The 26,836-nt window shown below is 44.6% G+C and overlaps 7 protein-coding genes across 8 annotated transcripts; all 7 read right to left on the reverse strand.

Moving 5' to 3' along the window:
• Positions 1-210: 210 nt before the first annotated feature.
• LOC107218062 lies at positions 211-8,772 on the reverse strand. Its single transcript, XM_015655811.2, has 5 exons — positions 8,692-8,772; positions 7,664-7,810; positions 7,262-7,590; positions 3,065-3,175; positions 211-2,085 (listed from the first exon to the last, which is right to left on the reverse strand). The coding sequence occupies exons 2-5, from the start codon at positions 7,802-7,804 to the stop codon at positions 1,830-1,832; spliced, it is 837 nt and encodes a 278-aa protein (XP_015511297.2). The 5' UTR covers positions 7,805-7,810; positions 8,692-8,772; the 3' UTR covers positions 211-1,829.
• A 572-nt stretch (positions 8,773-9,344) lies between these two features.
• LOC107218061 lies at positions 9,345-11,645 on the reverse strand. The gene is made up of 4 exons (XM_015655810.2): positions 11,375-11,645; positions 10,797-11,023; positions 9,668-9,778; positions 9,345-9,552 (listed from the first exon to the last, which is right to left on the reverse strand). The coding sequence occupies exons 1-4, from the start codon at positions 11,573-11,575 to the stop codon at positions 9,414-9,416; spliced, it is 678 nt and encodes a 225-aa protein (XP_015511296.2). The 5' UTR covers positions 11,576-11,645; the 3' UTR covers positions 9,345-9,413.
• A 1,311-nt stretch (positions 11,646-12,956) lies between these two features.
• LOC107218060 lies at positions 12,957-14,533 on the reverse strand. The gene is made up of 4 exons (XM_015655809.2): positions 14,264-14,533; positions 14,006-14,190; positions 13,423-13,539; positions 12,957-13,318 (listed from the first exon to the last, which is right to left on the reverse strand). The coding sequence occupies exons 1-4, from the start codon at positions 14,447-14,449 to the stop codon at positions 13,207-13,209; spliced, it is 600 nt and encodes a 199-aa protein (XP_015511295.1). The 5' UTR covers positions 14,450-14,533; the 3' UTR covers positions 12,957-13,206.
• Positions 14,534-15,311: 778 nt separating this feature from the next.
• LOC107218059 lies at positions 15,312-17,812 on the reverse strand. The gene is made up of 5 exons (XM_046742759.1): positions 17,710-17,812; positions 17,416-17,580; positions 17,173-17,345; positions 16,443-16,559; positions 15,312-15,857 (listed from the first exon to the last, which is right to left on the reverse strand). Exons 2-5 carry the CDS (start codon positions 17,578-17,580, stop codon positions 15,728-15,730), a joined length of 585 nt encoding a protein of 194 aa, XP_046598715.1. The 5' UTR covers positions 17,710-17,812; the 3' UTR covers positions 15,312-15,727.
• Positions 17,813-18,362: 550 nt separating this feature from the next.
• Positions 18,363-20,188, reverse strand: LOC124295007. Its single transcript, XM_046742933.1, has 4 exons — positions 20,082-20,188; positions 19,785-19,942; positions 18,667-18,774; positions 18,363-18,602 (listed from the first exon to the last, which is right to left on the reverse strand). The coding sequence occupies exons 2-4, from the start codon at positions 19,934-19,936 to the stop codon at positions 18,494-18,496; spliced, it is 369 nt and encodes a 122-aa protein (XP_046598889.1). The 5' UTR covers positions 19,937-19,942; positions 20,082-20,188; the 3' UTR covers positions 18,363-18,493.
• Positions 20,189-21,491: 1,303 nt separating this feature from the next.
• On the reverse strand, positions 21,492-23,630 carry LOC107218058. The gene is made up of 4 exons (XM_015655806.2): positions 23,346-23,630; positions 22,033-22,241; positions 21,758-21,865; positions 21,492-21,660 (listed from the first exon to the last, which is right to left on the reverse strand). Exons 1-4 carry the CDS (start codon positions 23,484-23,486, stop codon positions 21,507-21,509), a joined length of 612 nt encoding a protein of 203 aa, XP_015511292.1. The 5' UTR covers positions 23,487-23,630; the 3' UTR covers positions 21,492-21,506.
• A 604-nt stretch (positions 23,631-24,234) lies between these two features.
• LOC107218063 lies at positions 24,235-26,158 on the reverse strand. Of its 2 annotated transcripts, none has more exons than XM_015655812.2 (4): positions 25,991-26,158; positions 25,503-25,696; positions 24,893-25,009; positions 24,235-24,571 (listed from the first exon to the last, which is right to left on the reverse strand). In XM_015655812.2, the coding sequence occupies exons 1-4, from the start codon at positions 26,081-26,083 to the stop codon at positions 24,397-24,399; spliced, it is 579 nt and encodes a 192-aa protein (XP_015511298.1). In that variant the 5' UTR covers positions 26,084-26,158; the 3' UTR covers positions 24,235-24,396. The 2 variants fall into 2 exon arrangements, with proteins under 2 accessions (XP_015511298.1, XP_046598687.1); XM_046742731.1 differs by having other exon boundaries at positions 25,772-26,071.
• Between the last annotated feature and the right edge of the window lie 678 nt (positions 26,159-26,836).

The following is a 26,836-nucleotide window of genomic DNA, read 5'->3' on the forward strand; positions in this document are numbered from 1 at the left end:
CATCATGTCTGTGTCTGTTACGTCTGATCGCCGCAATTGCCATCTGCCCTTTGACGTCTAGAGTCACGCTCCTACTTCACGTACCTAAACGAGGCGTCGTTTCACACTGCGGCAGAATCGCGTAATGCGGTATCGGCAGCGCGAATTGCACTTTACTGGAGAAAGAAAAAAAAAAGAAAAAAAAATCCATTTTCCGTGAATTTTGAAATTTTTAATAGTAATTCCTGAACGTATTTTTGACACTCATATAATTCAGGCGCAGTGCTGCAACGGTATAATCTGTTGGTACGTGAACGTATGTTTGTATTAGTATACTTGGACCGAAGTGCGTCCGGGCAAATGGCACTTAAATCCGTCTATTCCTCACATTATTCCGCTCCCGATAAAAGAAAAGAATAGGAAAGAAAAATGAGGGGGAAATTAAAAGGGAAAGAAACGATGGGGGAAGAAGATAAGAATATAAAACGAGGTAAAATATCGATAAAGAAAAATGAAATAAAAAGAATGCTATGTATAAAGTATCAATCTAATCGAAACCAGTACTCTAAACATTGTATATGGATAAACTATGACTTTATTTGTAAGCTAGCGTCTACATGATTCTAACACACTTATCCACGTATGTAAAACGATTAAATAAACGTGCGGTTAAAATTCTTGTTTAAAAAATAACCATCAGTATATATATTATTGTATACATATATATTTATAAATGTGTATATATATATATATATATATATATATGTATCAACAATTATACTATTCCTCGGAAAATTATTATAAGACCTAAGTGCAGCGTTTTTCAATCAACGAAAATATCGTTTACCGATATCGAAAGACCTTCGTCAACTTTGTCTCTTGGATCGTACAGCGTCGAATGTTTATTGGCGACAGGGAAGAAATGAAAAATGAAAACGCAACGTTTTAGAGATCGAAAATAGCGCGGCTTACGGTCCGATGAACCGCTGCTTGCAGTTCTCGTTAGGTACATAATAATACAGAGGAACATCGCGAGAGGCAAAGTTCCAAACTAAAGCAATATTTGAAATTAGAATTGCTCTGCATTTATGTGTTATGTATTATATCGTTCCGCCACCCTGTCCACTCCCCCATTCTCCCGCTGCAGTACCGCGTGTGATTAATTATATTCAACTAGTTTGCCAACACCGAAATCATACACGTATATACATATGTATTATGTATACACGTAAAGCTGCAGCACGTTTATACGGAATATGGATGCCAATTAATTCCACGCTTACACACCCTGACGCAAAGTCTGCACAGTGGGATTAAAATATTTTCCCAGGCCTGATGTTATTCCAGTGGAAATTGTTAATTTGATAATAAAATTCAACTCAAGGGACAAATCCAGGAACTCCAACCCTGATGATTATCATATCTTGCGGTAATTCGTTACGCGCTGATTAGTTAACGGCATTATCATACATTACGATTAATTCGATTGAAGTAATTACTGATTGCAAGATATGAAAAAAAAAAAAAAAATTTCTGTCATACCTTTCTACACTGTTAGTTATATCATACCAATTCTAATTTTTTCAATTACCCAAAGTGGCCAGATGGACTATATTCAGACGATTGTTATACGGTAAGTTACACCGCAGGCTGCCATATTCTTTCATTACATAGATGAAATCCATAACTCCGACTCATCGCTAATTGCAACAGCGTTAATTAGGAGCACATGTCTTAAAAAGTCCTCGCGTCATTTACATTATATATGTATGTACAATTATTTATATGAAATAGAAAATTTATAGTGTCATTATATCGCAAAGTCGATGCAATCTTGGCTTCACTCGATCTCACTTCATGATGTACCTTCCGCCCGGCGGTTCCGTTCTGGAATTCGCGAGATCTCCGAGATTTCCGGTGTCGCTAGAAATCTGGTCGTAACTGGCCTCGGGGCTGTTGTAATTTCCGAGGGCCATATCAATCAAAGAGAAGCTGCAGGCGGGAAACATCCTCGTACAATCACGACCCTGGTGACCGGCGCGATGCGCCGCGTCGTAGGTGTGATGCTCCGGGGGTTCAAACGAGAAGACCCTCTTCAGTGGCAATCTGGAAAAGGAAGTTTGATTAATGGGAGGACAATTTTCCGTCAGTCGAGTGAATTCTCGACCGACGAATCGGCGAATAATCGATCCGGATCGGCGCGGTTCTCGACGCTTCTGATGAGCGTAACACAAAAGTCTGCGCGAGGGTAAAAAAACGGGAAAAATGAAGAAGAAAAAGTCGATTGGACGACTCTCTGACGAATTGTTCGACACTGTACGTCGCGCGGACAAATCGGGGATGAATCGCGCTGAAATATCGGCAATTGCCTTTCCGGCGTGATCCTCGGTGCTCCGAACTTCTAATATCCAGCAATATCTCAGTTTCATCCGTCCATCAGTCTGCCCGCCGGATAGATCCTAGCAATCGAAAACGGCACATGGAAACCGGCGGCGTATAAAGCCGAGTCGACCGGGATTTGGAGCATTTTCAGGTGTAAGGTGATTCGGAGAGTCAAGCTGGCTAGTTTTCAATTTACTTTTTATGGTGCAGCCTTATGCGCCCTTCGATTTAAAATTAACTTGGGACCGAGTTAATTAACTTTCGCAAACTAGCAGTGCGTCTATCTCTGTGTGTTCGGGTGTTCAAAGGAACGGTTTCTTTTTTTTTATCAAACGCGTATCAAAATTACGGTGGAGCATCTCAAACAGACTATCTCAACCAAGTGCGAGGTCTTAATACTGATATTTAGAGATAGGTACCTATTTTATTTTTTCTATTTTCCATTTTATTAACACTTTAAAAAAATCGAAAAATTTATTGTTTCTTTTCACTTCTAAACGGCTCGACCATAAACTACGTAAATACTGATTCTTGTAGGAAATTTCACGCTCCATAAAAAACTACTGAGATAGAATTTTCCTAACTCTAACCAATTAAGAGATATTCGCTCACGAACATTGAGTCATCTCGAATATCTCTTAATATACAAATGATTTTCATTGCTGATTTTCATCTATCAACCAAAGTAGAACATCCAACTTACGAAAAAGTGATTCTCATCATTTCCTCGATCAAGGTGTTCCCTTTGGGCATCAATCGCTGCGACGCCTCGCACAGCGCTCTTAGCACGCAAGTTCTTCCATCGAATCCCATTCTGTAATCAGACGAGCTCAATGTTATTTAGCTGTGAAAAAACTGGGTTGAACCAATATTAGGCGATAATAATTTTTGTCGATTCGTATCCGTTTAGTGAAATAACGAGCAGTGAAAAATAACAGAGAGAGATCTGACAGTGAGCGCAGTGTTCCACTTTTTTTTTTTTATCTATTGTAATACTCTGATAGATGCTTTGGCTTCAGCTAAAGCCTTGGAGAATTTGATTCACCACAGAGTTGATACCGTAATAACCGGTTTGCCGAGTGAGTAAACAAGGTCGTGATAGTAAGACGCGACATGTCGAGCTTAGGGAATTATAAACGGTAGAATCTCGGAAGTACTAATTCGAGCAGTTTCTTGAACGACGCGGTTACATATGGACGCATAATCACGGTCCGCATGATTTCCCATAAACTTTAAACGAGCCGACCTTTGCGGTTGAAATTTGAGTTTAGAATCAGCAATTTCCCAGAGCGTGTGTACCATTAATTCTAATCACTCGACTTCTCTCGGGTGTCGCAGGAGATGTGAGAACTTCGGAAGGGGATCACTGCCGGCTGTGAACGGCCCCGAAATCGCGACACACGTATCAAACAATCAGAGATATTTCCTGGAAGTGTATCGCGATCGGTTCGCTGATTCCAGTCTGTTGGACGATAAATTTGAAACGTAACAGTCCAAGATCTCGTCGGAGGAAAAGTTGCGATATTTTTACGTCTTCGGGCGCAATCAGGAATTTATCAAGCTTGTTTACTTCGCGATCAGACCGTGATGAGCCGGTCGATTTTACGTCGAGTGTCGCGTAAAATTGTAGGAGAAAAAAAAACCGTCTTCGCAGGAGTTTTCGAGTACACTTGGAACTTAACGATGTTTCCAAATTTAAACTGACAAAGCCTCCCTTGCGGTATAATTTCGAGTCACTACAGACCTATTTGCCGGCTACGATTGGTGGAAAATAATTATCGCGATGAGGAATTTGCTACCCACGCAAATACGATTTCAAAGTGTGTTAAATGGGATTTTAACGATCGCAAAGACTTCGGACTGACGACTGTTTGTATAGTCGAGCCAACAGAGAGAACATACTGCAGGGCTGCTTGGGTCAGACTCGTCAACTTGCAGTATTCGCGAGGTAAGTTGAATTCGTCGAATACATCTAGTCGAGAGAGCCGAGCTTTTACTTAAGGAACTGTTGAACAAAATCGAACGAATGTCTTTTCGCTTGACCACGCATTTCGAAAGTGTTCTTTTGGGATCTAGTGAGATCCTGCCGACTCGAGAAAGAACCCGCATCCGCTTACTTCGTCAAAGAAAAATACCAACCCCTTGAAGAAAATCAGTTCTCTTCAACATGTAGACATTTTTACGTGTAAAAATTTTTGGAAAGATCAAGTTTTTCCCAGATTGTAGCACGACGAATAAACGGTTCAATGAATTTCTGGTCTCGAGCAAAGCCTCCTACGGATTGCCAAAACGCGGAGGTGAAAGTCTTTCCGTGAAAAAATTCACCCAACGCACACTCACCTCTGGCTCTCAATGGCTTAACAGCATCGCGCGGATGTTTACCACGCGTATATATCGAACCGATCCTTCACTATCTCTGAAATTCAAAGGGCTCCGGCTCAGCAGCTCAAACTCCCCCGTGGTATACGCATCGATACTTACACCGAAGAGACGGTGATCCTCCAGAGGATTCACCCTCGTAGTATTCGTGATCCCTCGGCTTACTCGAATAATACGAAGCAAGCAGAACTATTGCATACAATAATCGTGCCAAGATTGGCCCAAACACCGAATGCAGCCTCCAATCAACTCCGAGCACAACCTAATTTCCCCTTAAGCATTTGCATCGGAGCCTTCGAAGGATCCGGGCACAGATACCTTCGGATCCTCGAACTCCGACTGAAATCCTCACTCGGCCAGAAGCTCCGCCAGTCGGGATACTCGCGTAAGCGTCGTCGTTTAGAATTCAGACACCGTTGCATCCAGCGGTGGTGCAAGAGCGCCTTGGGATTGTTCGGGCGGTCGGTGCGGTCGAGGGCGTCGGGACGCCGCTGGGGTGGCTTTTGGGGGTTGAGGGTCGGGGGTCGGGGTTTCCCGGGGCACGGCGCCGCAAGAGACTGTTTCTGAACATGGCTGGCAGGCCATTTATTCCCACTTCCACCAGAGCTTGCAGCGACTAGGGGAAATAGTTTCCTCTATTCTGGGCTGTGGCCAGATTTATTTGCTCAGGCGGGGGTCGGGGGTTGATTATTTTCGTCCGGACCTTGTTCCCCGAAATAAGGTCGTTTCTAGGGTCGACGTTCAAGGGTCGTCTTACAGCCCCGCTTTTCAGGCTTCAGACTTTTTCCACGAAACGAACGACGAAACGATCCACGCCCTGAAAACGCCTTTCATACCTCGGGTCTCACCGGCTACACCGAATCTTTGATTTCCCTTTCGAGCCATTAATTACCTTATACACGATTGGTAGGTATGCACGAGCTTTTTCCCGAGGGCCACGCTCTCACCAGTCGGCTAGCCGCGAGTCCTCGAAGCCCCGGATTGATCGGATCGACCGCGTGCAATGGTTCCTTTATTTTTTAGTGAAAATTTACTTCCACCCGTCAGCCCCGCGCTCTCCCCTTTCCGTATACCTCTGTCAGCTTACCCGGGAACCCATGAATATTTACAGAATGATCAAATTACTTTCTCGATAATATATGTATACCGAACGCGGATCTGCTGCTGCGAATATATCTGTACCTACACCGGAATATCTACACCGACTAGACAAACCGAGTAATGGAATTAAAATTCGATTATTCCTAACGGATTTAAAAATTCAATACAACGATGTAGTTTATAATTCAAAACTTCATTTATTCCGTCGTTGAACGTGTACCCGATTCGTAATAGACTGAATTAGGAGGACAAAAAGCTCGCTATCCGCGGTAAGTGTATTTGAAGTGTAAAATATTCAGCCCTAGCTCAGCTCGGGGGAAAATAAGATTTTCTTCCTTATATTCGCGCGTGTAACCTTATACGAAGATTGGATAATATTTCAGGGCGAAAATACGATCAGCGTATCCCAGAGGACGGATGATGATTAAAAAGTTATCAAGGATGTCCTGACTATGTATAAGCGATAACTTCATCAACGCGATTATGGTGATTTCGGGACAGAGCCTAGCAGCTTGAGGCTGCGCCGCTTGAAGCAACGAGGCAATTAAAAAGACGAAGCCGAGGCACGACGGTTCAAATTCAAATTCAAACGTCTTTGACAGAGCCGTACCTGAAATTCAATCGAACAGCAAAGGGCCAGGCTTCGGCAATTTCGCGTCACGAGTGAAAAGCTACCCGCGGGTTACTGATTAATATGCATATCCCGGAAACTATCGTTCACTGTCATCCCACCTTCTCGGAATATAAAGCACCTTCCAATTACTCAGATGCAGGTATACGTGTTGAGATCTTTTCTCCATCATAGGTTCACCGTCTCCGCCTTAGAACTGGTTCTTCGACTTTTTCATTACAGGTATCTATCAAAAATCAATCAATCCCAGCGGAATTGTTTTCGATGAGGTTATGATTCCCGCCAATCTATCGACTAATCGATAAAACGATGGGATTCCGCACGTTGGACGAAAAATTCTCGACAAATTAAACCAATAATAACGACAATGACGATGAAAGATAAAACATAACGTTGCTGTCGCATTTTAAAATTGATTTGTAGATCAATCCAGGAATGGATGTCACGTCAAGTTCACAATGAACCGTCGAATTGATTCAACGAATCAAAGACTCCGGTCACAGCAAAAGAGTGATAAATTCCATAGTGGCGAGTTATTTTCGAAAGCTTTTGAGACGCTGGATGCCGCATATTTCACCTGTCAAACTTTTACCGTCATGTTTACCATCGCTTACGGTGGCCGAAGCGTTGAGGAAACGAATTTAAAAAAAAATAAAGTTACCCGGCTAGTGTATAAATTAAAAAGTAATTAGAGAGGGTATGGTTATTTTTACACGTTATTATTTATTAACGTCAGATTTCTGTGTTCTATCGATAATTAGTGAATTAGCTGAGGTTTTCTGTACTCACGCGTTCATTATCACCTCCAACTTGTTGTAGAGATCCCTCCTGTGTCTTCTGTGCACGTAATACTTGTCCGATTTGAAGTACCTCTTCGGACTCGATACGTAGTACTTCCTGTCATCGTTCCAGCTCGCGTACTTCAGGTCGTTCGTGTATCCGTCCTTCGGATCCTTGTAGGCGAACTTCCCGGGGACTAACTTGTCCTTTCTGAAGTTGAGAAAGGGCTCGAGGGCGGGCTTGCTTTCGTTCGGCAGATCGTAGGAGACACCCCAATTGAGGCCTTCGGTGAAAATATTGTCGGAGGTGATGGTGTGCACGGTCATGCAGAGAGCGATCTGAGTTTCAACCGTTGACGATTAGCGCTTGTTCAATTCGCGTCGACGCTTATTTCCGAACGGTTTTACTCACGGAAAAACTTGAACCCTCCGGAAAAACCACGTAGCGCTTTCTCCTGGAGAGGAGCTTTTCTCCGGAACCGCCGTCCGCCGATGAGATAAAAATGACGCCGAGGAGGCCGAGGAGAAGAAACATCATTCCATTTCCGGTCATGTTTGCCTGTAAAAAGGATCCCGATATAGTTGCCAGCGGACGGATGAGGTCGTATAATTCTCGGTCGAATCGTGTTTTATGGACCGAGTTATCTTGGGAGTTCTTCTAAATATACAAAGACAAAGGGGCGCGGGGGTTTGTTCGCCGTTTCGCGAACTCCGTAGGGGAGAAACGCGGGCGGAATCGATACTTGGAAATCTTTGCAACTCTCGGCATTAGTCTCCAGCGCTGAAGCGATGTAGGATGTAACGTACCGAGAACACAGTTTCACCCTTCGAGAAAAATAGGGAGTTGGAAATCTCTCGTACCTACAAGGCTAATAAAAGCGTTCTGTGCCCGCGAAATTTAAGCTCGTGCGTTGTATGCGGGATTCGCACGTCGAACAAGGTAGAACCTGCAGTGAACAAATTGCAGATTCTCGACGCCTATCAATCGCGAATTTACCACTTCGAGCTTAGCAGACCCAAACCGCCAACCCCTGGCCGCGACTTCTCGCTCTGTTCAAAATTGCCCCACATTCCTCCCTGCCATTTTGACTCCGTCGATCAGCCTTTTCCCTTGAATCAAAGTCAACGCGCGTCGCGTCTGACGAACGGGAGATTTTATTGCCATGATCGAGTCGGAGTTTTCGAACGTGGAATTTCCACCGTTACGCCGAGGCGTCTATCGTTTCTCAACTAAACGGAAACTCGAAGAAATACATTCTTCCCACTCGGCAACGTTTCGCGAACAGAGAACACTTTGATCTCGAGAAGTGAGGTACAATTAAGAAAAAAAAATAAAAAATACGGATGTTTCCAAGACGCGAGGCAGGAAATCCCGTGCATATGAAGCGGAATTATACGCTCAGTTTTAACGATTCAAGTTCGTGTCGAAGGGTTACTCACCGAACCTGCGGACACTGCGAGACGCCGCTGGTGCAACACTTTGCTCGTCTGTGACCCGTACGCTGGAGTTAAGATATAACCAGAAACTGACCCCCGTATTAGCGTGGCGTTGGTAACCGAGTGGTCCTGTTTTCATAAGAAGTTAACGGGACATTTTTTAGAGAACTTGCGAGACGTTAATTAACGATACTGTTACTGTCTGACGTAAAGTTAACGGTCAAGATCAACGTCGTTTATTTCTGGACACGTAACACAGGGTTGCGCATCGACGAATTCCGTGCGCAATGTGACATGTGGCATGATTTAGGTACTCGTCATTCGCGACAATGGGAAAAATTTTAGTCGTCAATTTTCCACCGTACCTAAAGTCGTTGAGCTTGGATCGTTGCGGATTTAACGAGAGCAGGTTTCTTGTAGGTAACCTGCTGTTAAATCGGAAAGTGTGATTTTGCAAACAGATTTTACACATCGTATAACCAAACAAACTTGATCTACGTAAAATGTCTCGTTACCTTGAATTTATGGAGAATCGTATATTCTGATTCAGTAGCAAAAGTGTCGTTACTACGGTGACGGAATTTCTCATATCCATAGTAGAGGCCATTTAAGGAGTTGTGTGATGATAAAAATGGAAAGACTGTTTGAAGTTCTCGATTCATTTTCTTTATTTATTGTTGCATAAATGATGTGAAAAACAGTAAGTTTGTATTTAAAAAATCAGGCTAAGTGTGCAAATTTTGATCAAACGATAATAGGAGTTCCAGTATAGAGAACGGACATTGATATCTCAGGTCGCAATCCTTCTTCGATTTATACGCCAAATCGTATTCGTCCATCTCGTTTTCCGACCTCGCAACATTGCTGTAACAAAACGCACAAGGCGAATATTATTCCATCGCCATGCCAGTAAAGGCGCAAGAAACAAGACAAATAAAAAATCTGACAGAACGAAAAAACAAAAACGCTTTCGACTCACCTCAAAAATATTCTGAGCATATCCTCCAAAAATGAAACCCCTGGAGGTGAAAGAACGCTTTGTGCCTCGCAAATCGTCCTCAGTATACACTCCTTGCCTGGCAAACCTTGGCTGCAACGGGATAGGAATTTTTCAACGTTTTCACTAACGTACCGAATAATTAAACGTCACTCACGTTGTAGCCAATAGTACATGTCGCCAACATCGAAACACTGTCCCCCCATCCTCACATTCTTTCCAACAGTTTTCCGCGCCCGCGTTTTAGATCGAAATCAAAACTGCCTGACACGAAATAAAAAATTACAATCCTTATTATATCGCGTGTCTAATGGTATAAGGTCGTATGCATCAATTTTGTTTTTTTCTTCCAAACGCCTTGAAAACTTTTGAAACGTACAGATTCGTCTGTTTCAAATTCTTTATTTTCTAAAAAAATTATAATCGACGTACTCCATTAATGAACATGATTATTCTTCATTAAGTTCGTCGTGAAACCGACAGTGCCTAAGACCTTTCATCGATGATTGATCCATTCCACAATTTCAACGATTTCGAACGTTCCCTCATCTTTTTCTTGTAAATATAAAGGAGGAAAAAAATCCGCCTTTTTACCTTTACGTGTGGTAATTGATCGTACGATGGTGCATACGTCCTTGTACCATTAGACACGCGGCATTGATCGCGGCAAAATTATCTCGATGAATGGTCGACGCTGCATCGGCATTTGAATAGCAAATCGGGCCACTGCGGTTTTCACGGCAAACGCATTCGGGTACATAAATGAATTTTAAACGGTCCATCAAACATTATGATTGCTGTATTACAAGTACCTCGAGTACAGCAATAAAATAGCGAGACTTATCGTTAGCGTTACTGAAAAAAGCTAAGGTGATTCGTTTCCCATTGCGTTGCGGAAACTCTCTGATAAAGTCAGACTCTTGCCTGAGTGACCGGCTGTTCAATTATTCAAATTTTTCGGATTATGAAACAAGACGGGTTCGTTCGTTAATCTAGAAGACATCGGTGCGATAGGATAAGGGAAGAATACAAGGTAAGCTACCGACTTGATATAGTTCCAGAAACAGATACGTTGGGTTGGTCTTTAAACTCCGATTGCATTAACGCTCACCTGTCGAGAGCTGCTTCGTAGGTGGAGTACAAATCCCTTTTCTGGCGACGATGCACTCGCCACTGCGAAGAAGGCCTGTAGAACCTCTTCTTGGCGGAAATCCGATGCTCAGCTCCCGAAAAACGTTTGTTGTTGCTCGGAATCGGCCAAATTACGTCGAACTCGATGATCACGTTAGTCGGTGGGCTCTGCGTGAACTGGAGCGCTTTAACGATGGACAAGGTTGACTGGAAACAGATCGGTTTCAGTGGAAATAAAAACATGTAAGAGGGGCATTAAAACTGTCGTTGATATTTCAACAAAACGACAAACGGTCTCTGAATAATTGAACCGTAGTTGACAGAATTTCTCTTGTAAACAATTTCCCCCACGTTAAATTCAGGCAATTAAGATCGATCAAATCACGTCACTCAGGTCGCGACAATCTGGGAAAGCTCTGATTTCCTTTTCTGATTATTCATCATTGTCCGTTGCCGCAGGAAGCCTGAATGACTCGATCGATTCGGTGGCGTTCAAACTCAACCCCGAGCACACAAGACTGCCGGATGTCACGAGGCTCGGAATCAGTCTTAACTCACCACGAAAGCACTACCCTCCGGAAAAGCAAGGAATCTTCTCTTCCTGGACAGAAGAACCTTATCCCCCTTTTCGTACTCCCGAAGGTCGCGATCAGGGCTCGTCATGTTTGTCGCCTGCGTGTTTCCGTCGCTTCCTTCTCGGCGACACAACACCCAAGCGATCGATGCGTGAATCAATAAGAAAAAGAGGAAAGCCTTCATCGCGAGAGAAGAGAGAGCTTGTCAACCTCGACGCAACGTCTCCTCCTCACACACCCGCCTGGAACGCAAACCGGCGACTTTGCTTCCCTCGAAAATACCCCGCCAATCTCCTTCCTCCTTATACCCGGACTATTTACCGATCGTGATGTTTGTAGACCCAGTTAACGTGTCGTTCGGACTTTCCCACCGTTTCTTACCTCGTCTCGTAGGGTTGCGGGCTTCGCCGTATTAGGACGATGCTCGTTATTTTCGAGGAAATCGATTATCCGGCGATTTAGCCTCCCCGAGTCAAGAGGGTGAGTGAGGAAACAAAAAAATTACGGAACTCGCCTCGTGCGATAAAAAAATATCGCATCGCACCGAATCTTATTTTCAGTCTAAATCCAAAATTGTCGAGCGGAATTCCTCACGACTTCGCCGTCGTTCTTGAAAACCTTCTTCGAAATTACGTTTAAATTTGATTTCCAAGATTACGTCTCTCAGAAACTCACCGAGCTTGCAGCGCTACCGGGAGCTTTCACGGTGAGACAAAAGAACGACATAAACCTACCGCGATTAGCCCGGTCTTGACTGTACTAATTTCCTGAATTTTCACCTGCAGCGCCTGGCGCGATCGGATCGTTTGAATTTTGATAATACCAAAAATGTGCGCATAAATTTTTTCAACCCGTTTCACGCGGCTCCTGCATAAGTCGCGCAATTCATTAGAATTAATTCGCGGTGTAACAGCCACTAATTTCCTCTCTTTCCTTCCCTTATTGCACCTCATTAAACCCTTCCCTTCCCTCCGCGAGTCGGCAAGCCCTCGGCATTACCCGAACCAGCACTTGTTTCAGATCGAGTGGCTTGTAGCGTCCGCGTAGGCACCGGATAAAAAGCCCACCTTGGCAGTGAAAAATTAAACAGAGCGCGTCGTTTCGCGCTATGAAAATAACGTATAGCTCCCGAAAACCAGCCGCCACGAGGACGTTAATTTTCTCAGCCTGGCGTACTAACAACACACCGATTTACAACAGAGCTCCGTTGCAAATTAAGAAGATTTCTCACCACGTCGACGTACCGTGTCCCAGCTCTAAGGTACCTGCCACACTAGTCCTCAACCCTCGGGAGACGCACGGCTCGGCTGCAAGGGTAGCTAATTATGGTTAATTATGATTAATACAGCCCTGCCCGCCTCACACGTGGCGGACTTTGCTCGAATAAGAACATCAGTACCGGGAGACAGGATCTAGTCACACTTGACGTCACGCGCAACAGCTAGCATAGTTTCGCAAGAGTTAAGTGATCCAGGTGAATTCGATCAATTTCACAAATACGAAGATGATAGGTGCAGCTAGACAGAGTGACGCCATTATGCTCCGAAAGAACTTTATTTCCAAGGCCCACTTCGGATCACCAATGACCAGAAATTTTTCACATGTTTTATTTCTTTCTCCTGAAACAGCGTTAATTGAGCACAGTGGGAATCCGTCGTTGGCATTGCTACATTTGTCGCGAAGTACTCGATCCTCGAGCTTCGAGGCAAGTTTTTCTTGTAAGAAAACACGTTCAATTTGTCGGTAAATTCGAGGGGCGATCCGTCGGGGCGTTGCGGCATGTGAGGAGGAGCCGGGCAGGTAGAAAATCTCTTCTCATATGTTCTCGAGACAAGTGGGATACAGCTGGTCGCAGTCCTCGTCTGATTGTAAGTGGGCTCTTTCGTACCGAGTCATGGGATCCTCGTGGAACGATCCTCCCGGTAATCTAGAGGAATAAGTGGACTTTGGGTCGCGATCTGGGAGAACACGGTCAAAGAAAACGGCGCGGAGGGTCGAAAAGACAGGGAGCAAAAGAGCAGAGCGACTTACGTGAATATCGAGTGCATCATCTCCCTCATGAAGCTCCCTTTTCCAACGTCAGTCGCATTTCGTCGGCCAGCTGTGCAGAGCGCCTTAAGTACGCAGGCTCTGCCGTCCTTTCCTTGGCTGTAAAGAGACAGATTTTCAGAGCTTTAAAAAGCTCGCTGGAACTACAAAAAGGGGCGCTCCCTACGCTTCAAGAACACTTGCCGAGGTGTCGCAAGAGCACCGGCTGTGTTTGGAGCCACCCGTCTTACGGCGCGGTGCGGTTCGACCGATATTATAAATACAAAACTACGGCCAGCCACCACCGAGCTCTTTTTTTCTCGGCCAATATTCTCGGCGGAAGAGAACTCGAGAGAGAGAGACTTGAAGTGCCCATCGGAAGCGGGTATTCGCTCGTCTCGTAAGTGTGCCTTGACTTCCAAGGTTTCCGAGCATTTGTTTTCGATCCGCGTGTCTGCCATGAGAAGGGACGTGCGAGGGAACTGATGGGGGATGAAACTTACGGTCAAGGAAAAGTATGGCGGGGCTTTCGACTTCTGTTTATCATTCGAAATCGCGAATTGAATAGTAATGTTATCGCACTCACGCCTTGAGCAGCATCTCTATCTTGGGATAGAGTTCTCGTCGACTCCTGCGGTGATAGACCTCGGCTGGCTTTCGATGGACCCCAGAGTTCCTGTGAGGCAATTGCCAAGCCAGACCGGCAGTCACGCCCATGGTGAATATTCCTTGAGGCTTTGCGTAGGTACCGATAGTCATGCAGTAGATTAGCTGTGAGACAAAAACGGCGGATTATAGAAAATTGGCTCACGGAAGCTCGCGGTGAATTCGGCAATCGACGTACCTGAACGTTGCTGCCTTCTGGAAAAATGAGGTATCGAAACGGTTCGCCGAGTTTGTCCACCTCTCGTTTTGGACGCGGTTGATCGGTACCGTTGACGAAGGATACGCTGGTGTAAGCCGCGACGGAAAGTTCGGCGAATACGACGAGCAGTATTAGTGAAGAGCCGGGACATTTAACGCGCGACATTTTTCTTTCTTTTATCAATATGTTTATTCTTATTTAACGATCTCGCGACACCCTCGAATCAGCACAACACCGCACTTGTTTTGGGCAGCTTCGTTTGCCCGAGAGAGCGAGGTTACTAGAGGATAGACAGACGGCTGGACGCGGTAAGTGAGACAGTTACAACGGTACCGCAACCTCGGCCATGTTGGCGTTACCCTGTTAATCAACTCTCACAATAAACCAAACTGGCGAATCGATTCTCGTGAAAATTAGGCTCGTGTTTGAGGTGAATCGGAAAACAGCGCTACAGCACGGGGGAATTTCACTCGGTGAAACCCTGAATTCGAACGCGGAACCATCAACAATGAAGTAATTTGATAAATCGGCGAGATTTGTTGACTTAAAAACTCACACCCACCCCGCATCGAACAATTGAAATGAAACCAAACGTTTCCTCACGCTGAATATACATATAACCACTCGGGAAAGCTACTCCGAAAACAACGCGTTGTGTTTGAATTAATTCTGTGGTTTGATGCTTCTTGATACAACAATTGGATTGGACAATGGCCGGTTTGTCAATTCTTTTTATTCAATAATTTTAATTGAACTTCTGCCTATTGGTTCAACAAATTTCAACCACGACCAACCGCAGTGCCAAATTTTTTCCGCAAGCTTCAGCATCGCCTGACAACCGAAAGCTTATACGTAAGAAGGCAACGGTAATTTGACCAATAAACTGGGTAGTCATCGCGAAAGGTGATTACTATTTTATCAGTCGACTGCCTTCACCGCCACATCAAAATACGAAACAGGAAGGAAGATACGGTCCAATTACTGTTGGAGGAGACTATTGAATAATGGATAATGAAATTCAGGAAACTGTCTAATAAAATTATTTTATTACTTCCACTTCTTATACATTAGTTATACGTGAATTCACGATTTACGAGCTGAAATAAAATTCATTTAATATTTCTAAAAGCCTCGGGATATCTCGATCCGACTAGGGTCGATACGTATACATATATATATATATATACATATATCTATAGATTTGTCTGACTCGTGGAATTTCTCATCTTGAACGAACATTGCGCATGTTATACACAATCGTATTGCGCAGGACGTAGCTAATGAACAAGTTGCCGGCAATATTAACGAATTGAAATCAGTCTGATTATCTGCATCGTGATTAGTTCGATAAAGTTTGCGGCAAGTTCTTCATTATAATATAGATCCATCGCACGAACTGCGTAATTCGCCTGTCAGCAGGCCGTCACCGATTAAATTTGGGGTTCAAAATTCAACGTTGTATATGGAATGTTCGCACGTTGGATACAGCGTCTCGCAATCTCCTTGAGTCGAGTGAGCGTAGTCATAAATCTGGTGTTCCACCGAGTCAAATTTCGATCCGTCTTTCGGCAAGCTGTTGACAGAAATGGGGGTGGATCGTACGACTGATTCTTCAAAACTTCCCAATGTCTTATCTAGTCGATTTAAATCAGTTTCGAAAGCAGGTCAAAGGATTATCGAAGCGTCTAATTGTAAGCGAAAAGATTTTCGGCTAACCTCGCGTTCGGACAAATATTTGCAGGACATGTTTTATCCCGAAATGGAACGGCAATAAAAACAACAAGTCAGCTCAACAAATAACAATGAATAATAATACTATCCTCGTGTAGCATAAAGGTATAACCTTATATCCGGTCGCTACAGGAGGGGTAAACAAAGTCCGTATAGCCGTGTGGTTATGTGCCACGTCTTAGGATAAGGGAAGTTTGAAAAAGGGCGAAGGGTTGGGTGGAAAAAAACGGGGAAAGGGTATCTGAAGAAGAAGAAGAAAGACGATCCGTATCTTGAGAGAGTTTGTAGTCATTCGGCGGATTTATACATTCCTACCCATTTTTCACCGCAGTGAAGATACTTGTAAGATTGATGATTTTGAGGTTCTTTTCCTGATACGTGCTTCGATTTAAAGACTTGAAAATCCCGGAGGCGGTACGGTACTCACCTGAAAGCGGCGTGCAGTACTTCTTGTACGAAGGTCCCCTGGCCGACGTTTGATTTCTTCCTCTTTCCGGCCTCGCAGAGTGCCTTTAGAACGCAGGCACGGCCGTCTAGACCGGTCCTGTAAACGGAGCTTTTATCAGAGTCAAGAATTAACGAGAAGTAAGGTGAGTTCCGGGCTCCCGAGACGATGGAAAGGTTAATTAATCACCCCGCGAGTGAAGAAACGTACACACTAGACTTGCGGAACGCACCTGTAACTACAATATTACCTCTGTACGTACCGCAGGACGAACGCGAATTTAATAATTTTTGGTCACTCAAACTGAGTACCGGACGAAAATTTCCACCGGATAGCTAACCCAGTGAGACGGGTTTAATTCACTTAGAAACAATTTCCCAGCTTTGGCGGCGAAATACGGAGATAAGACAAAACGGTGCCCGGCTGTAACCACTATTATTAACTTTCGGGCTTCCGCAACGTCCCGAGACTAGCATCAAAATGTGACCTGCATTTGTCATCGGAGCTGAGCAAGGCACCGCGCAGCTGTATGAATAATAACTTCTGCTAGTCCCAGGAGCTTTGAAGCGGACTACATTTTTCACGCTAACATTCCTGCACCGCCGTCGGACCAACGGCCTGATACCTTCAATTTCGGTACTCGAGCAGGTTCGTCTTAGGTGCAGCAACAAGAATCCGGCGAGTAATTCGACGATGTTCATACTGTACTCACGATTGCAGCAATGCTTCTATCTTCGGGTAGACGACACTGCGGCTCCTTCGGTGCAGCAGATCCACCACCTTCTCGTCCACCGAGGATGGCAGCTCCCAGGCCATGGCAGCTGTCAGACCCAGGACCAAGTCGTCGGGCCTTCCATAGGCCTCGATAGTCAGACAGTAGACCAGCTGCGAAAGGAGTTATGAGTTAAGGAGGTACGACCGGACTCGACGTGTTCATGAGCGTGATTTTTTTCACCTGAATGTTGCTGCCCTGTGGAAATATCAGGTATCTCTTTCGCCTAGAAAGGATTCTCCCAGTGTCCGGAACTTCGAGGTTTTGACTGAATTCCGTCGAGTTTGCGAACACGAAGTTCAGGCAAGTCACGGCGAAGAGTAAGTTGTTCAGTAGCTGTCTGCCCATCTGGAACGAACGAACGTCTGTTTTTGCAGTTGTCAATGTGTCGGGTACTCGCGGCTGTTATTCTTACTTGTTTGATATTAATTTCTTCTAAATCAATGACTGTATACTCTTGTGAAACGTAGTCGTTACCTTCGGGTTTTTCACGTCTCTCGAATGATCCCGAATGCCGTCGTAATACGCGAACACGGTATTCGACGCGTGTGAATAGTATTGATATTCGTCGACGTTTGGTGCCTAGGCCTCATGCTACTGGGCAAAACGATAGGATCCAACGGTTGTTCCACTCGCCTACATTTTTACGTTTAGTTGGTAATTCGTTGATTCAACAACGCGGTCAGCTCCCCGACGCCACCACCGCACTAATAGTTGTTTTATATGGTGCGAAACTAAGCAGCAATTTATCAAAACCGAGGGATTCAACCGACGTGTGAACTGACGGATGGTCCTTGTTCAACACGACGTTTATTGAAGATGAGATGAATTAATGATTCGACTCTTCATTTTATCCCGTTTTCAAGTAAGACTCGTTAATGTACGTATAATTGCGATCCAAGTAACAGCCTTGCCGCCAACGTCGAATACACTAAAATTCCTCGCCCCTTCGCCCCTCTGATAACCGATCAAAAATATCACTAATTTTTACTCCAAATGTCGAACAGCAATATTTTCAAAAATCTCGTGACGCCAATGAATGCTCAATTTTCCGTAGTAAACTCATTTCTCTCTAGTTTAGAATCGCTTTATTTCTACATATGCACGTGAATATTTACATTTAATTGCCACTCCAGGTTTGAAACATATTAGATGAGAGTTACCGTACGAAAAACGGCCGTGTGATAAAAAAACAACTTTTCTTACAGAATTTGTGAAAATAATACATATAATGAAACGATTCGCGTGGATATCTTTCTGTTCATTCCAAGTACGCATCAATCCCACTGAAATCCAATGGACAAATACTTCTGTAGTCGTCGCAGCTCAGCGCATCTCGTGTCGATGTATAATTGCCCTCACTCGTATACCTGGAATAATTTCAGAGTATCATGCTTCGCAGGTCGGGCTTGTTTTGCGATAACGCTGACTAACCTCAGAAAGAGTCTGACGATCTTCGCCATGACTCCGCTCTTCTGACTGACGTAATCCGTTGCTTGGCAAATGTTATTCAAGAGACAGGATTTACCGTCAAAACCGTGTCTAAAAAGAATTGAAAGAAATTGAAAGAATAACTTTCGCCAAGTCCTTCAGTTTTCTACGCGTATTTTTTGTATCCGACGATTCAAGTACCTAGCTGCATTTTTTCCCCACCATTTCCGCATCCTACAAATTTTTTACCCTCATCCTGCCTTTTTTCTACCCTCCCCCCCGACTTTGCCTTTCGTTCAATGTGAAATACATGTCAGATGTCCACGCCCTCACACCGTGAGTTATTCTCAACAAATTTCAATCTATACTCGTGTAACAATCTGTCAATGAGAACTTTACGTTAAGAAACAATCACATGGATCTACCGCCGCCATATCAACTCGTTTCATATATTTATTGTTATTTTGATCACGATCAAGTCTCATTGAAATCTAAATACATGTAATCCTTTAATTTGTATTACAAGTGTTTCACGTGATATTCGAAGCTAACGGAACGCAAGAGTAAACGTGAACAGGAGTTTCAAGTGTGTTTCACGACGACCGATTGATTTTGGTAAAGTTTTCACTATATTATTAACGATCAGAATTCTCGATCACGAACAGCGCAGCCCAGCCCTGAAGCTTTTCTTTTCAATCGTAGAGAGTTTTGTTATTCCATGGCTGGCCCGACTTTTCTCCCGTGCAGGCAGAGCGCGTTGCTTGGATATTATATACTAACAGCGGAGCGAAGAACAATGGGGAAAACAAACAAACAATTCTCTCTTTAGTCCGACTCACCAGCCAGCCGCGAGCCCCCGTGGCACTAAAAATATTGAAAAGAAGAACAGCGCGACCGGTGAAAACTTTTTCCATGATTCGGGGAAATCCTCTCGTTCCCGGATATTCAAATATCATTCGTCCGTCGGGGTAATAAAAGAGAGAACGAATCTGTGAAGAGGAAAAAAATCCGCCCAAACGATCCCCTTGTTTCGCGGTGACGAGGATGTCCCACCGACGTGTGGAAAAAGTAAAACCCGGTCTCGCTTCCTGCCCGATTTTTTCAACAACTGATCGAATTACCTGTTGAACAGAAATTCTAAATCGTCGTGCAGCGCTCTGATCGATCTTCTCTTCGGGTTTTCATCGCCGGCCGGAACTGGCCACGTTACTTTAAATCCAGCCACATGTGCGAAGATCGTCGTAGACTTCAGTATTACATCCTTAAAGTTCATCCTGAGCTATGACGTTAGCGAAAGAGAGAGAGAAAAAAAACAAACATGCAAAGTGTGTACCGTTTTCCGTCGATCAATCGATATTTTCGGCACGCTTTAACCGTTCCTCGAATTAGGCTGCTCGATTAGACAAGTTAATACTCACGAAGAATGTCGAGCCTTTTCGGATCCCCACCACTCGTTTGGCTCTTGACCTGCCGGTTGCCGTAACAACCGCGAGGATCGACAGAAGCAGAACCGTCCAGACTACGAGCTTCATTACTCACCGACTGACTCGCCTACTTCTCCGCTATCCAAAGTATACCATGACGCGTGTGTGCACGTGTACGTGAACCCTCCAGCACGTGGACGCAGAAGGAGAATTAGTTAAATTAGTTTTGACTTTCTGAGACAGTTTCCGGAGAGCCTGATTTGTCTTGGGTTTATACCGCGGCCTCCGGTGCACCAATTACCGCCTGGGAGCAATAAACGTTGATTCCGCGAGATACACACTGGATGGTTAATTTAATTGGAGTCCCCACTAAGCGGAGCAATTTTGCACAAATCTATCCGACACACCGGCCCGGAATGATTGCAGTTTATTCCGTCCCGTCTCGCGTTTCGACTCTTCTTCTCGATGCGACACTCCGCGGACACTGCGTCGTCTTACCTCCCGCAGTTTGGTGACCCTGCAACGTTCTATGCATAATACGAATGAAAGACCAAACAACGCGGAGGAATCCGTCGCGTCATCTCCATCCATTAGCGCCTCAAGCTCTGACCATTAAGCCCTGCGCGTGTCAAGTCCGACGAAAGTAACCAAATGCATGTAATAGTATTTGCGGATGCACTTACCTTCGCTGTAAGTGCAAAACACCCTCTGACAAACGTGAAATTCGTCAAGATTGAAAGGTAACGCGCAGCTGGTTACCACCGATTCATCTTTATCCTATGGTCGATCAGACGGGTGGTGAAAGTGAAAACGATTCGAAGCTTTGTATCAGTGATTTCTGATCGAGTATTCAACTGAGAATGACTTGCAAGCCCTCGAATAACATACCTTCACACCTCCCAATCAGTGAACAAACTCTCACGTGAGACGACTCAGCGAGATCGCATGCTCAGTGTTTCCCCAAATTATTGTTAGCAAGAGCTAATTCGTTTGATTTAGCGTGGTACTTGGTAGACCACGTCTAGTGTCAATACGAGACCATCTTGATATGGTACTCATGGCCGGTAGGTACTTGGCTCTCTGCGTTAGGACCAAGTTTTCGCGTAACCATCGTAAGGTCATCAAAGTTGGCCGCACATGTTTTCAAGGAGTTTTCTCTCCCCGTTAAAGAGTATACCATAGGTCGTTACGGTCACCGCGAAACTTTTCCTCTCATTCTCCTCGACGACCTAGAAATTCGGCAAAACTTTTCAACTGTGTTGTCTCGACACACTTGTGGACGCTCGGAGAGAATGACCGGAAGATGGCTAGACAGAGGTGGACGGTGGTAGTCGAGCCTTACGGGGGTCCTTGGATGTTATCAATTACGCTCGACAATCAAAGCCGAGATTTATTCGTGCCGATCTTATTATTATTAACCTAGTTGACATATTTTGTAATTGACACGTGGTCCAGTATCCCGTGACCGTACGGACAGCCCGGAAACAATGCCGCGCAATCCTCTCCTCGTATTCCGGCCTTCTTCGCATTAACGTAATCTTCGTCAACGGAAGTATTACCGCCGTAATCGGGCCTGAAATGGTGAAGTAATTGTAACAAAACCAGCCTCTCCCCACTTCCACAATATTTGTGCCAGGGTCAGGGTACTATTAACAATGCTGTCTACGTACGTCAATAGCAGATGAAGAAGCTCTCCAACCAGACCTTCTTCGTGAAGCGGAGTCTCTGCAGCCTCGCAAATGCCCCGCATTATGCACTCCTTGCCGTTGGCACCGCTCCTGCAACGCAGGGACTTCGGTAATACGAGTTGAAAAACAGCTCTGAGTAAGTGAATATTGGCGTGATATTCGTACAGCAAAACGAAGATACGCAAAGTGATATAAAATGAGCGATTCGAGTGTCGGCAAAGCTTCGTGCAGAGTTGAGATTATTGCCGGATAGGAACCTGTCAAACTGTTGTTCCAACATACTGTAGGCGATTTCCCTCTCGTAATGCGAAGAGCTGCGACGGCGACGGCGAGTTGTGCTCGATGGCGAGAACAAATTCGTGAAGAAGGTGGCGTTGGTCGGAAGAGGGTACTGGAACTGCATGTTTTGACCGTAGACCAGAGTACGACCGGGTATGGCGATGGGTATACCTACACCAATGATGAGCTGGAAGTAATGCGGAAAATTCGGTTATTCTGCTAAAGGGAGCTTTTTTCGTACCTTTAACGCCTCGCTCGTTCTCTCGCTGTGAGGAAATGCACGCGATGCGACGCGGGGTGAAAGCGACGATAAAACCTTGGGGCGCCCCGGAAGCTTGCATCGCATCGGAACGGGGAGTCAGTAAAACACCGTGAGTGGCTTATTTTTTTCAGATGAGTAACGCGCGTAAAATCATTTTGTCGAATCATATTTCACGGGGCAAAAATACTTGGCGATAAAGCGACGGTGCGGAGGGATAGAAGAAGGAGGAAAAATTACCGGCGAGCTTTTCCCGAGCTTACCGTTGCCCAGCTCGGTGGGTATGATATTCGAAACCAGTGCCATCAAACCCGCGTAGAATTTCTCTTTCTGTGTGCTTCAACTTTTTGAATAGATATCGTATGCTTTTTGTTAGCCCGCAGCAATATTACTTCGCCGTAAAAGTTTACAGTTTTTTTTTACAAGTTATTCACCCCCGTGTAGGTTTTCCTCCAAGACCACCCTCGATTCGAATCTGTCGATGGATATAGTTTTCATGGAGAAAATATTGTGGAAGTCGCGATGAAATGGTTTTCTTCGGTTTCTCGAATGCACAACTTTTTTCCTATGTCATTCACCCCTGTGGACAACTTTTCTTCGGAATACTTTTTCCAAGAATCGGAACTGATAACAAACATTTCTCTTACCCAAAGCCACATGTACGAGGTCTTTTAACTTCGAACATAAAACTCATTAAAATTTCAAAATCTACACCTCCGCAGCTATTGAAATTTAATTTCACGTTGTAACCAGCTTGCTGAGTATAAAGGGCAAATCCGCTCATTAACTTTCAATGACGAACCATCACGCGGCATCGAGTTCACGTATCAATTATTTACCCAACAACCGTGAGGCGCTAATTTATTGATCACGCGAAGACTTTACACCCACGTGTCGTTGGTGATGACATGCAAATAGCACTCGGCTCGTTAATTTCTTTGACGTTAAGTCGTGCAACGGATTTAGTGCATACTAGTGATTTTTCTTATCCTCACACATCACGTTTAATGATGCAATTTTTTATTTCATTACCTTAAACGTTCCTCCATAAGGCTCGACCAAAATCGGTGAGTAGATTTGTCTCTTGTCTCTTCTATCGCTGTCGTCACGATCCGCCAGAGCCGCGACTGAAAGTATGGTTAAAGCCAGTAGCGCATCACTGATTTTCATCATTATCGTATCCTTGAGTTGCACACGAGCTTCGCCAAAAACTTCGGCGCACTTTCTTCGGTAAAGTTCAGAGAGGATTTAAGAAAACACCGTAGGAGCTTGGAGGAAATAATACGAAGTGACTACTTCGCTGCCAGTTATCCGTTGTCGGAAACGTTGCTTGCTTCGAACGAGTTTTGTGAACGTCCACCAGAGTCAAGACAAGCCGGGAAGGGTATTTGTTCAAAATTGCTTACACTTGAAATTACAACGTATGACGTCACTGCTCGAAGGAACGGAACACGATGTGAAATCGAAACAAGCGTACCGGTAATCAATTATCATAAGACCTGTTTTAACTTTATGAAACGTGACAACTCGCGTCAAATGCTTTCAGGCAAAACGTATCACGCTGCTTATCACTCTGATTCGGGTATTGCATTCATTCGCTGCCGAATAAAGTATATCCGCCACCCTTGCTTGGCTCGAATTTCCGGTTAAAAAAAGGCCCCCGCCGATTTAAAGATATCGTGACCTTTGGTGACCTCCGCGAATGTAGATGCCGGATCTCTTCTTTGATATAATCTCCCCTCGCGCCCATCTCCCGTAAGCCAAGGGAAACTTGTTGGCCAATTTATTTCCCCGTCTTTATTCCCCGGCATTATAAGATACGGCGCCGGTTGCCTCGTGCATGGGATACGCGGTAATAAATTGATGAAAAAAAAGAAAATCTTTCTTTTCGATTATCTATAGAAACTTATACTTTATTTGACGCGTCGTTTAACGTCGATTACAGTTTGCGTATAATGTACGTCGAAATAAACTCGTGACATTTTGAAGATTGTATGAAATTACAGGTGCAATTAAACCAACGCATTGAGACTTCCTCGTGTCTCTACGTCGTAAATAATTTCAATCCTATGTAACTAGATTCTTACTGCAGATTTGCTCGTAAAACTTCCGTAAAGGAATCCAACGGCGATTTGATGCAATCAGGATAAGCCGAGATGCAGTCCCCGCCTTCCTTGCCTATCCTCTCCGCCTCGTGGTACATCTCGTGAACGCTACGGTGATTGAAATCAAAGGCCTCCGGCAGATCCTCCGACGGTCTGGAATCGTCAAGTTTTTACTGCTGGCTGACGTTATTACAGCGGCGGAAAAGGGACTGGGAGTCGAAGGATTTCGATTTTAGCTTGGAATTCCCCGATAGAAACTTGCCGCCGTTACGACGATCGTAAAAATTTGATTTTTCAGGCGCGACACTAGCACTTCGAACAATTACCCCGGACGTTAGAACGGCAATGCATTAGCGCCGAAGGGGGTGGAGATCTATAGCGACTTTTACCCACGTTTCCATCGCGTTCATTGAGGATCGTTTCGTTCATTAGCCTTTGCCGAACAGCTGGTCTCGACAAAACTAATTAACTTACGTTAGAAGCAAGTGGACGACTTCTTCGACGAAGTCCTGCCCGTCTCTTTCGAGCGGACTCTCGGCCAGTTCGCAGATACTTCTCAGGAGACATTCTCGTCCATCGTTCCAGCCATTCCTGTAAATTAATCAATTTTCATTCCTTCGCCGTGCGGTAATTGAGTCTCCCTTTCACTTCGCCGCTTTGAAGCTACTCGGGTATACGCGTATTATTATACATTACGTACAAACTCGATGAAATTTCATCGCAAATCATGGAGACTCGCATGCTTGTACAAAACTGAGAACCGATTCGAACTTGGCTTATAAGTTTACCAAATTTTAACCGTTAAATTATTTACGTTCATACGCGGCTGAAACTATCCAGTTCTCGAATAACTTTACGCGGTGTTGGTGGAGCCTGTATATTCGTACGCGCATACGTAGAAACTGCACAAAGTTTAGATTGTTTCGGTGCATTATTTCGTGGGCCACATGCTGAGTATTTCGGGCGTGTATAAGGTACAGAACATTACCGACTGCGGTGTTGGAATTGAATTTGATGGTTTTTTTTCTGAACGTAAAGTTTACCCGCTCGCTAGACGAATGTTTGGTAACCCTCAATCTCTTACTCGTCAAGCAAGTTCTCGATGCTCGCGTAAGTGTCCTCCAACGTCAAATCTCTGGTGGATCTTGCGGGAACTATGGTTGGCTCAAATTGCGTCAAATTATATGGCAATGTGAACTGAAGTTGAAAGCCAACCGAGTAGACCATAGCTCTGTTCCGCAAGTTCAGTTCTACAGGAGTCGAGAGCCCGAACGTGATCTGAAAAATGAATTGTAGTGCAGGGGTTTTGAAAAATTCAAAGGAGCGACGCTTCGTCCTGATATTCGTACTTACAGGGTGTTTCATTTTCAGTCATGAATTGGGCTATCCCGAACTACGTTAGTGGAAAAAGTCGACAAGCGATTTGAGGCACGCCACCCTCGAGATTTTATTCGTTTCTTGGGATTTCTCGCAGCAGGAAATCAGAGGAGATGGGTAGTCGAGTTGGCAAAGTAAAAATGGCTGGCGAGGAAGATACCGAAGCGACGAAAGAGATGTCTGAGAAATACAAACCTGAAACACTGTGCCTTGGGGATACAATAAAACTGACAAGCCCCTGACCAGGGAAAGAGTGGAGAAAATTAGTAAAAGATCCACGCGAAACATCGTTACGAAGTAGCACCGTCGTTTGAGCCATAACCAACAGCACTTCGGGCGATTCTTGTATTTACCCAAGTAATTGAAGCTCGACGCTCGTTGGCTGAGACTCGTTCGACGCTCCTGACGCTTCTCGACGCCGTCATCGCCACATCGTTATTTTACAAAGGCGCTAAAAGTACACATTCGTTTAATACGTCACGCGGATAGCTCTTGCACAGGTGGGCGCAGCTGTACCGAAGGTTTTTTTCCATTCAAAATGCAACGCACGTTGAAGCGAAACGTTAATTGCGCTCCACGTTCAAACTGCAGCAGTTTCACATCCGAGGAGAGAAATGATTTCGCTACACGGCTCGTTGGATCCGCATTAATTATATATACCGCCGGCCGACACCTCGGCAAGTGTTAAAACGAGAGTTAAAGAAACTGCGTTGAAAAGTCTCACCTGTATTGCAACGTATAATACGAATGACTTTTCGTTCATCTCCGAAAGCTCGAAAATAATTATAATTCAAACTTATACTCGTACAATGCTCGTATCGAAAATTCATTTGTACGAGTATTCGAGAGATCTTGAAGAAAATAAGCGGAACGTTTCCTTTCGCAAAGAACTTCGATCTTTTACCGTTGAGAACCGTAAATTATTAGGCGTACGTGCATAGCAGGCGCATACTGGAAACTAGAAGTATAACACTTTTCCCAGAAGATGTTTCTCAAACAGATCGTTACACCCGACTCGGCGGTCAGATATACATATTGACA

Source organism: Neodiprion lecontei, chromosome 6 (assembly GCF_021901455.1).
Source record: "Neodiprion lecontei isolate iyNeoLeco1 chromosome 6, iyNeoLeco1.1, whole genome shotgun sequence".
Lineage (NCBI taxonomy): Eukaryota > Metazoa > Arthropoda > Insecta > Hymenoptera > Diprionidae > Neodiprion > Neodiprion lecontei.